Source organism: Bactrocera latifrons, unplaced genomic scaffold, assembly GCF_001853355.1.
Source record: "Bactrocera latifrons isolate USDA-ARS-PBARC rearing strain unplaced genomic scaffold, ASM185335v1 scaffold_64, whole genome shotgun sequence".
In the NCBI taxonomy this organism is placed as follows: Eukaryota; Metazoa; Arthropoda; class Insecta; order Diptera; family Tephritidae; genus Bactrocera; species Bactrocera latifrons.
In genome coordinates, this window is record NW_017537312.1 from 345,646 (window position 1) to 357,825 (window position 12,180).

Sequence of the window (12,180 nt, forward strand, 5' to 3'; positions counted from 1 at the left end):
CTGTGGCATGTGGTCGCCGAATGGCCGGCCGACTCGCCAGCGGTGAGTAACGGGTTTGCGGAAATCAAAGTTTACTTCTGCAATAGGCATAACATCAATAACGGCATAAGATATGTGCAAGACTTAGCTGAAAATTAGACGTATACAACTCGTACTCGAAACGAAAACGCAAAGCGAATGGCGCACACATATCACATTTCAAGCCCAACGCCAGCCACCAGCCACCAGCCACCAGCCGCCAGCATTGGGGCACTCCGTTGGCAGCCGCCGCCCGCACCCGTCAATCATCAGGCAGCCAGCAGCTGACAAACAGCCACACTAACAGCAGCCGTGCACCGTGGCACCGTGGCACCCCAGTCTCGGTGCCACGAATTGCAGCCATGCCACTGCAACAACAAACCAAAAGCAAAAATAAAAATGAAACATTAAAAGGTAGCGCATGTGTTGCGGCAAGCGGTGCCACCATCACCGGCAACAACTTAAAACAATGGCCAAAGCAATTCTTGCAACAAATGGCTACAGTCACTGCAGCGCAACTCGAATTCACTCTGCGACTTCTGTCTGCCGATTGACTTTTGCAAACGTATGTATATGTCTCTGCGGCAGGCGGGCACTATGCCGTAATTGCGCCTTACATTCCCAAAATAACGGCATTTATTGCATGAGCGACAGCAGCAAGAGGCTCAATGGCCAACAGCAGCAAGTTGCAGTTGCGATACGTCAAGTGGACCTCAAAACTGTTTTTGGTGGCATTAGAGCAAACACTTTTGTGGGCAGCATGCCGTTATGAACTGCTCATATAAAGATATGAAATAGCAAAAATGTGGCACAAGTATGAGTAAGGTTGCAGAAAAACACTTTGATACTTGATAACTAATTAAAGCCCTTAAACTCGTGTTTATTGGGCATTCTTAGGGTTTGGTAATAAGCCTTGCAAGTATAGCTCGCGTATATTATCATAAAAAAATTAAATGCAACTGTAAACCCCACATAGCTGCGGCTCCTAAACTCAAAAACTAAAACACGTGTTTATTTGTTGTTTGTTGCTTGGTGTTTAGTAATGAGCGCTACTAATAAACATGGAGTTTATCATGCGAAAACTGTTCTTTAAATGCGTCCTAAGCACCGATTCGGTTTCTCACAAACCCAAAATGTTAAACTCGAGTTTGCGGCTCAATGTAGTTAATTGAATCGATGACTCAAGTGAATGTGAAATTTCTGCTAATCGAGCTGCTAATATTTGCTGCATAGTAAAGTCAAAGGTATCTAAAGGTATATACTTATATATGTACATAGGTATGTATATCTCTATAATAAATAAGTAAAGCTATAAAATCGGCATAAATTCTCACTTGAAATGGTTCAGATCCTGCTCAACACTCGCAGAAGATGCGAAGAAGTTACGAAAATGTGCTTCGATAAACAGACAACTACACACACACACTCACACATTGACTGACAGTACCACAAATACACTCAATGCGCAGTTGCCGTCAATGTGCCACTAAAAAAACAAGCACAAATGAAAATATTGTCGACATTAAGCCATAACTATCGTCAGCTCTAGCGGTACCTTAGTGACCACAATAATGCAGCCAATGTCCCTGTGCGAAGACAAACGCTGCGGGCCACGAAACGGTTGTGGTAAAATCGCCAAGCTGCTAAGCGCGATGAGTTTGGTGGCGGCTCCAAGCTAACTTCTACAGCAGGACAACTTCCATGCTGCAACAACAACAGCATCCTTCGTTTTTGTAATATGTTCAGCAACATCTCACGACGCAAGTAATGACGAAGCCATCGACAACGAAGCAAATACGCTGCGGCATGCACGAAATGCCCGTAAATTAGCGACGGGGAAGTGTGTTCGAGTGCTAAAAGAGTCAACAGTAAAACTTGGTAGCGAAACATAAAATTTTATTACCACCAGCTAGAGTAGGAACCCGGCTCAGCCGGTGAACGGCGTTGATAAAGTCAGCTTGAAGTACGAAAGAGCGACACACACACATGTATTTTTTTATATGGAGTTTAACGCCCAAGAAGTGTTTAACTAGCAACCCGCCTCTTAGTTTGACATTCTCCTGGCCAATGCTGGGTTGCACGGCCCAGGTGCTTAAAAGAGAAAAAATCTATAGATTATAAGAGCCGCAAAGCAGTGGAGTGGTTTTGCCTGTGCGTTGTAATTTTTGAAATCTACGACGTGTGCTGCCTGCTTTTAGGTAGATAATTTAGTGAAGCTTTTAAGCTCTAACAAAACAACAATTAAATTAGTGATAAATAAGGCGTTTTCTTGACATGCCACTCACTTAGTACCTGCCCATAAAATAAAATAAAAAAAAAAATCACAGTCGACAACCAGTCACTCTTATCTCTTCAATAAATTCCGTTAGATAACTCAATTGAGACATCAAGAAGAAAACATTTGCGATCCACTTAACGGTAAGAAAGTTTCCATTCTACTCTAGGACTTTCATTCCGTTATAATGATACTATCAGATCATTACATAAACTTAAATAACGAAAGCCTAAATGAAATTAAAGATTTTTTTGTGAACATTTTAAATATTGTTTCATTGTATTTCACCCTAACGCAGTAGTCATTCATTGAAACTGAATCAAACTCCAACCTCGTTTTAATAAATAATGCAATCAGCCACTACAAATAGCATTACTTCGAAGAAAGGCAAGAAAAGCTTGCGAAAGCTTAATGGCAAGTAATATTACGAACCTTTTCTAATTCATAACTAATTGTTTTCTCTGACTCATTGAGTTGCATTTAAAAATAAACCGTCTGCTCCGAAACATCACAACAACAACATGCGCTGCCACCTCCCATCACGTGCGCTGACGTACCATTGCGCGCCTCCCATTCCCATACATGGCGCGCCGCCACATCCGCCTGTACCACTCTCAACCACAAACAGCGCAAACAACCGCGACGCGTTGCGCACAATCATCTGCTCAAGCAAACATATTTTGTCACTGGCATGACCAACAACTCGTCATGCCTTGCGCAGCCCACTAACCCCACCCAACAGCGGCGCACCGCAAACACTGGCACACAATCATACATGCGTACTCACACACACACACTCCAAACATTCACCTACGCACTCCTTCAACGCAAATGGCTTTCCGCTCAGCCGCTTTGAGGTTTGTATGCCGCGGCGATAATTATTTTTAGTGCCCAAAATGACTCAAAACAAAATTATTGCGCAAGGTCAGTGAGCGCCTTGAAAAGTAGCGGGGGTGCACATACCAGCCTACGTCTTACGAAAGAAACAAAGTGAAATACTTTAACCAAACAATTGCGTTGTATTATGCAGTCATGACTTCGGCTGTGTGTGCACATACTTGTATATGTGGTTGTGCGTTTCGGCTGGCTTTAACCGGAGTGAAATTCGCAATGAAACGAATTTAAAAAGAAAAACGTTAAATACAATATAATTATTGTGGTAGTTATTATCATTTTTTTTTTTTGTTTTTTTTTTTTTTTTGGAGTTGGTGAATGTTTGTTGGTTTGTTGGTTAGCGTTGCTGTCATAACAAATGTAGCGTCGAGGTAGTCATGTCTAACTTTCAATTATTTTTTGAGAGCTTTGGCTAGTCCCTCTCAACAAAATATTTGATTTTGTATGTACAAAAATCCCTCTTCTCAAATACTTCAAGATATATTGGTAAAGTCTGCTGGCTACTTCATGGTCCGCATACTTCATTGCATCAAAGCCCACTCGCTAGCCCAAAGTTAGTGAGCAGAAAAATGGCGAAACAAAGGTTCTTTTATTGCGCCTAAAAATAAAACAAAATCGCATATGTTACACCATTTATTACTAATTCTTATGTGAAAAATCTTTTCACTTTATAAGTTTTTTTTTACGAATTTTTTTCACATATTATCCAAGATGTCAAACAATCCCCGAAGAACCTCTTCAGATCGGGTACAATTCTTGTATGGAAATTACTTCATTTAAAAAGTTATTTTTATAAAACTAAAGTTAGAGATATTTTTGTACCCTTTGTGCTATAAGAGTGCACCTATGAAGAGTAATATGGCTTCGTTGCAATCGAAGCTAACGATTTTGCTTGTTTAAAAATTAACTCAACCACCATAAATAATAAAAATAAAACTACGAAGCAACAAGCAATCGATCTTTTGAGCGATTTTTCTCGCCAATTTGTTGAAGAGTTATTCATTTTGTTTTTTCTTTTCTTATATTCAAGGTATTTATGTAAGTAGGTAAATGGAAGTATACATATACAGCATTTACTCAGTTTTGCTTTTCTGCCGCCAAGCGTTGCGTAGGCGCAGCATAAACGCACCTTTGTGATTCACGGTTATTCATCTCGGATATTAATTAATATATTTTATTACTCATTTGCTTTGTTATTGTTGGCACGACATTGAAATTTCTGCGTTGCTCGACGCACACATACAGATGTATGTATACAGAGGTGGCATGCAAATAGGATAAAACAATGTTAACGATCATTTCTGTTTTGTGTTAAAAATTAAATTTTTTATTTTCAGAAAAATTTAGAAATTTAAATTTGTTAAAAAAAACAATGAAGAACGAAGGTCAAAAAGAGGGTTACATATTTAAATACCACATTAATTGGATACATATACTTCCCTCACCTTAGCGTTTGCACGACATTTCGGAAATATTTTTCTAAAAAGAGTTGCCAGAGTATAGAAATGTATGAAAATCAAATAGCATAAACAACTGAAAAAATGTTACGCACTCCCACTTATGATGAGTGGCACTTAGTGACAGCGGCGGCGATGACGAGCATGAGAAAGTGCTGCTGCGATTCAGCTCATATTATTGTACGTATGTATATGTATGCGCATGCATATGCATATGTGTATCTGTGTATCTGTGACTGGTCATTAACAGTATTGATTAGGTTTACCAAAAATCAACGCTAAATATATAAGTACGTATGTATATATTTTAATTTTCTAAACACCAGCCAACATATTTTTCGCGAATATGTGTATACATACACACATGTATCGATTTACAACAGATATTCACACGTATTTATATATACATAAGTATGTATATCAACATGTCTGTGCGGATTCAAGATATTACTTGTTGTTCTTATAAAAGCATATCGCGTGAAATCACGTGACTACACATATTACGTAATATTCAATGTAAAAGGGTGAAAAAAACATGAATATGCACACAAATATGTACTCAGAAGATTTTTATTAGCTAAATTATTAGAATTACAATGACTATATATAATATATAACTGGCTATATATTTCTATAAGCAGCCGCTCTTTATATATTTCTATTTCTATTTAATTTGTGTCATCTATAAACATATATTTATGTATGTATTTGACTTGTGACATCATTCTAAGCCTTGCATCACCTTCCTTTTTACTTGCAGCTCACGCAAACGTCCACAGCCATACACACACGACTGCTTCAGCGGACAGTGCGGCGACAAGGAGGAAATGGAGGAGTGTCAAGCAGCGATGATTTTAATGAAACTCTCCCATTCGCCCAAAAATGCAGGTCAGCAGAAGCTTTATTGCAATCACCAAATCGTACAACTATTCCTTTTCTGTTACACACACTCTAACACGCACTTTACTTACGAGCTATTTGTTTTTCTTGTTTTTTTTTTATATTTGGCATACTTCAACAAACTTCAGAGAAATGGTATGGCTCCAGTCCGGGCAGTTCGTCGTCATCGGGCAGCTCGTGGAGTTCGGGCAGCTCATCGCCTCCGCTCAGCGACGATGGCCATGCCGGCCTCAATACGAGCGCCATGCTCAACGATCCGAGCACACGCATACGCACAACATCAGTATCCACCTCGGACGAGGGCATCGTCGTAGACTTCAAGGAGGAGGCGCCACGCAAAAAGAGGGTGAGTACAACATTGCCAAAATAACATTAGAAATACGCTTTCGGGCTCGGGCTCGGGCTCGGCCGCCTGCAATAGCATTTGTGGCAGGCAGTTAGACGCATGTGTCGAAAATTTCATTGTCGACCGCCGTCTGTTGACCCAAATTGCTTGCGATTTGATTGACTAGACCGTATTGCGTACGAAGCGCTTGTGTGTCAAAGTGCCAAATTTTTGCATGCGCCACTGCTCACACACACAAACTCGTGCAAACTTAGACATTTATGCTGTCGGCAAATTTTTTGTGGTGCAATTGGAGCATTTAATGACTAACAGACATATGTACGAGTATATGCCTTTTTCAAATGTGGCGCACATGAATTACCACATTTTCCTTGTGTCGTTATTTCTGATGCTGCTCTCGCTTTTACACAGCGATTAGGCAAGGTAAATGCATCAACTTTGATGGCCCACGTGATAATAAATCGTCTTTGGTGCGTGAGCATGAAGGCAATCGCTGCAACCAGCCGCCCTCCAAAGCACACAGGCACACTCACATAAATACTCGGGTATCGCTATTGCTCAATCATCAACTAATTAAAGCGTGCATTTAAAGTCGCAACTTTTGCAACCGCCAATGCGTATGAGCAACAACCAGGCCTTTGGCTGGCATCTGGCGCACTTACGTTGCGTATACGCCCATAGCGCCAGCCGAGCATGACATGCTCCCAAGGTGGCACACCAAGAGCACTACTGCAACTAATTGTTCATAATTTGGTGCACTGTTGTTGTTGTGATTGTTGCCGCCCTTCAAAGTGGCAGGTTTTATACGCCGCGAATGCGTAACATCCGCTATACGCAACACAGCACAGATTAGAGTGACCGAATTCACTGGTGAGACCGAAAGCAGTCGTAACGGTTTTCGGAAAATTTGAAGGTGAAAGTTACACATGAGAGGCGAATACTCTCGCATAAATGCTTGGAAGCTTTACAAGGCCAGAAAATTACTATATTTAACGTTCATTGCTTAGACCGTACTTAGCTAGAGTTGGAAAAAATAATTTTAGTGGTCAAATTAGTAGCTTTGAAGTGCCCTTTCTATGCTACGGAAGCTACTGGCTTGTGTCGAAGGTGGCTATGCGATAGTGAAAGAAGAAACAGCGCAGTCCCAAGAACTGGTTGGACTTCCAAATTACAGACTCATGTATATGTCTACATGTATACCAATGTATTTATGCCTGCTTAAGTGTTTATGTATGGCGATATGAGTTCGTGCGCCCTTGTGCATATTTACCTCATCCGGTTTGAGGCCCAACCCGACAAAGCATAATTCAGTTTTGCTTCCATACTTACATACATATGTACAAAAGCTGTGTTATAAGTAAATATGTATGTGTATACATGTCCCAAAAAGCACAAAAACAATGAGAAAATAATGTATGTATGCTTAAATAGATGTGCGTAACGTATCAAAAGTTCAAAAAATAATGCTGAAAATTTATTAATAAAAAATTAGATAAAATGCAAAAATTCAAAAAACTTCGGTCGCACCGAAGCTATAACACCATTCACAAATACCTAAGTTTCCTTACAAGAAATTGATTTTGATCTGTCAGTTTGTTTGGCAGCTATATGCTGTAGCAATCCGAACGGAACAATTTCTTTGGAGACTTGAAGACTGCATTTTTTCCTTAGACAATAACCCGTACCAAATATTGTGAATATATCTCCCCATATGGGAAGGTTTTCGATACAAATACTTGATTCCCATCGTTCATTTTGGATGCTATAGTGGTCCGATATGGGTAGTTCCTCCAAGCAGCTGCTTGAAAAGAAAATTGCGTGTGCGAATTTCATATGGATATCTCATAAACTGAGGAACTAGTTCGCATGTATACAGACAGACAGCCGGACTAACTTGACTAAGCTCGTCATGCTGATCATTTATACAGACGGATGTGTTGTATAGGGTGTTTCGACGTTTTCTTTTGGTGCTACAAACGTCGTGACAAACTTAATATACAAATACCTATGTGTGTATGTAAGTAGCTATCTTTATATACTTTCCGTTACAAGTGTCTACACATATATACATACATACATACTTACATTATTAAATAATCTAAATACATACATACTGTATTTGGCTCTTGCTAGCAATGTTTGCATTTGTTTCTTTTATTTTTTCTTGGCACGTGTATTTACTTAAAACTTAACAAACGCCAAACTACCAACAACAATTTCATTGTCACTAACACTAAATGAGCAGCCTTGAAAACTTATTTTTGTTGCTTTTTTCTTGGTAATTTTTATTACTCCATTTTTAATAGATTTTGTGAGTTTTTGTTTTTCCCTCAAATTTATCAATTCCACACTGTAAGTCACGTCCAATTACAGTTACTACAACTGCTTCTGTGTGCTTGTGTGTGTGTGTGTATTTGATAAGCCGAGCCATTTGTTTATACTCATATGGTTTGTTTCTCTTTCGTTTGCCTTTTGGCACTTTCCAGCTGCGTTTGCTTATTTATTTTGCTTAGAAACACGCTTCTATCAACTGGTAGTTGGCGAAGAAGCGATTCCACGAGACTTTTTTCGTCGAGCTTTAAATACTTTGCCAACAAGTTTCTTTGTGTCTTTGCTCTTCGTATAGGTGGATGTGTATATGTACATATATTTATATATATCAATATATGCGTTAATATGTAAAGGTAAATATTTGAAAGGTAAAAAACACTTCCCCTTTCCCTCTCACAATCAGTATAAGCACCTCCAGTTTTATCATTGATTGTCAAATGAAGTTGTATTTTATATAAATAAGTAGTATGTATGTAAATATTTAGTAAATATGCTTTACCTTTTCAGATGAGTAATATATTTAGCCATAAAAAATTAAAAAAAAAGCAATAATAAAATTAGCTGGATAATAATTAATAAAAATACATACAAATTATATTTCTTTTTATAACTAAATTGGAAAAGTATGCTATGATTCAATAATTATTTATTTTAAATGTACATATGTATGTACTTTTTAAAAATTAAAAAAATACTTCTTCAATATTGCATATTATTTATTATAAACCATTTAGGAGCATCTAAAAACAATATTAGTAATTTTTTTTATATTTTTTTTTTTATTATTTGTAAAATAATAATACAATTCTGTCTCTTATACACATCTAGATACCTTTAGTATCGTCAAAAAAGGTAATTTTTTCCAATTTTATTATAAAAAAATAAATTTTAAGATGTATTCATTACCCAGAAAAGTAATTTTAATATCACCAAAAAGTATACTATTTATAATTTTTTTTCAGTGCAATTTTCCAGCAGTTACAGCGCCAAGGTGGCTAGCTATGCCGCTCTAGGTCTAACAATTGAACTTTGTGGCCGCACACATGGGCATAAGAGCAGACTACGTCTATATGTATTTGTATAGTGATTAAGGTATATATACTTAGGGTTTTGTCAGCTAACCATATAGAATTGTGTACCCTAAGTATAGGCTAGTCAGCAAACAGTAATGTTACACAATAAAACTGGCTTTGCGTTTTGCTGTGAAAAGTCTACCTATTTAGACTCGAATCATACCATTAGTTTAGAAATTCGCAGCATTAATTACGAGCTTTTAGACACCGCAGCAAAATTGCATGCCATGTATGATATTCTCAGCTGAAGGAATATTTTTTCCTCCGGTATTTCTTAGGCTTACTATAATAATCCAAAGTCTCTAATACAATAAGTTCTATAAATATGTAACTGTCGATGTGTGTAAATGGTAACTAAAGTTTGAAGAAAAAAGTTTGCAAAGTGAAAACTTATTTTATAGACAGAAAAATAATTGCTTCTTGGTGATAGAAAATCGTTACAATGAAGTATATACTTTGTAGCTGAACCAGCAAATTTCATAAAATCACTTATTAAACTGTGAGAAGTCTTTCATTTGTCGTTACAGTGTTAGTTACCAATTAGTGGGCTTACTGTGACGTGTTATTTAAGAAAAACAAGGCCTATGCGCGCAATTAAACTTATATTTTTTGTATTACTATTTAGCATGTAGCTTTGCGCGTCGGAATCGTTAAAAAAGAGCGAGCGAGCGAGCGATTACTATTTGAAATGCAATAAAGCAACAACAGCAATAAAATTGCACAGCGGCACCTTTGATGCTTCAATGCGATCTGATTATGCAATTAACTTAAAAAGTGCAACAACAAAAAGAGCAAACATGATGAATGCCATGTATGAAAAATCCACTTTGAAAGCTTTAGAGCCATTGCGCTGTTGATCGCACGAAAGCGTTGTGGTGGCAATTTGTCAACTATGACTTGGACGCTTTCGTGGAATCGATTTCCATACACACATAAACAAAAAATTAGCGCGAATAAGTTAAAAGTAGTAATTTTCAAAAACAAAAAAAAGAAATAAGTGGCGATCCATTGCAGGTGCATGACTCTTGCTGCTTTAATGAATTTCTTTAATTTGGCTAGCTTGCCTTCCAGAGCAATTAGTGGCAGGCATATTTCGATTTTCCTGCTTTCATTGCAAGCCAATATGCTGAATCAATGTCTAAACACACCCACGATTACTTAAAAGAGTATTGAAGGCAAGAAGTTGCTCATACGCCACATGCGCTCTCAAGGGCTACCGATCTACTACTTGCGCGCCCTTACCGCTGCTCAGCGAAAAATTGAAGTATTGCCCAGTAAATGCAGCTGAAGTGTAGGAAGTGCTCGTTTGTTTCATGCGGTTAGCGCTGCATCCACCGCCCTCGCCATTGCCGGCCCGCCAGCCCAGCCAGCGAAATGTGTTGTTATGACATTTTAATACAATTCAGCTGTGGAAAAATATTTTTTCCTAACTGCGATGTTGCCTGGTGACTCATGTCCGTGCACAAGGCTTTGGCTTTGTTGTCACTACTGATGGGATGGTACGATTTCCGTTTAGCTTTCAGGCGTTTCGAGTGACTTGCAATTTGAATTTGCACGTGTGTTACGGGCGCATTGCATTTTTCACTTCTCAGCTGCAGGGGTGCGGGGACGTTGTCAAGCTAAGCCTTTCAACTTTGCACATCACACATATATATTTATATTATAGTAGTACTTATGGAATGCAGCTAAGTACTTCTAGCTCTCAGCCCGCCTGCTGTTGCGAGCGCCTATGCCATAACAACTGCCATCTAACCTGAGGCGCTTCTTTGTGATTTTGTATCTTTCTGCTTCCTCTGTGCCATATTTTGCAACTGGTCGACTATCGCGCCGCCGCAAATGTGGTTGTTTGTATGGCTATGTGTTCTGCTGATGAGTGCCTGGATTGATTACTTTATTGCGCACTGCAAAAGTGCAACCGCGAAAACTTTAATGGCTATTATTTGTGCCATTTGCTGTTCGGCTACTTTATTTTCTATTATGAGGCCACTTGCGTTTTGCAATTATAGTAAACGAAATTGTGCCACAAAATTGCAACAACCACAATAACATAGCAGCATATTTGTAAAAACTCATAATTACACGAAAACAAAACGAAACTGTGTCAAGCATTTGCTGCTTTTGCTGTTGCAATGCATACTTCGCAGTTATGACCGGGCGCGAATGGTATCCGACATTAACACATCTGGTTTTATGACGTTGCCACTTTGTAGGTTTTCGCTTTGACCAACGGTAAACGGCTGTATGTAAAGCATTTGGTGGCAAGCGTGCGAAATTTGAAATATGCAGTCGCTGACAGCTGCTCAAACGAACTCAGCACAGAATTTGCTGGTAAAATATATTTAGTTGAGATGAACGAAATGTACATATATATATATATATGTATAAGAAGACACACACAGCTTAATTAGTGAACATATCAAAATTATTTAAAATTCAAAAAAGTCTTCGAATATTAAAATATTTGAAAAATATTTATTAAAATTATTACTTTCATTGAAAAACACATCTACTAAATTACGAGCTTCTGAAATTTAATTTTTCGCAGAAGTATTTTTTTTTAATAACAAATTATTTAAATATAGCAATGTCTTTAATTAGCGCTCGACTGTGAATTGAAAAAGTTTCAAATTATTTGCTGTTATTAATAATCAATAAAAATCTTTAATAAAATTTGATCTTTATATTTATGCATGTTTATATATAAAGAACTGCTGTTTAGATACATAGGTTTATTGATAAGTTTGTTTTTGTTAAATTTAATTAATTTGAAAATAAAAAATATTAATGTTTGCATAGTTTTAATATTATTTCTTTACAATTTTGAAATCTTTATTTGAAACAAAAATATTTTATTCTTTATTACAATTTCGGTATGAATTTAAAAAT

General features: G+C 37.7%; 1 protein-coding gene across 2 annotated transcripts in view; it reads left to right on the top strand.

Moving 5' to 3' along the window:
- LOC108975360 (zinc finger protein 704) overlaps positions 1–12,180 on the top strand; it is a 287,817-nt gene that overhangs the window by 201,268 nt on the left and 74,369 nt on the right. For both annotated transcript variants that reach the window (XM_018943784.1, XM_018943786.1), the window contains exons 3-4: positions 5,405–5,532; positions 5,673–5,890. In XM_018943784.1, coding sequence (XP_018799329.1) covers positions 5,405–5,532; positions 5,673–5,890 — 346 coding nt within the window. The remainder of the gene's footprint in view (positions 1–5,404; positions 5,533–5,672; positions 5,891–12,180) is intronic.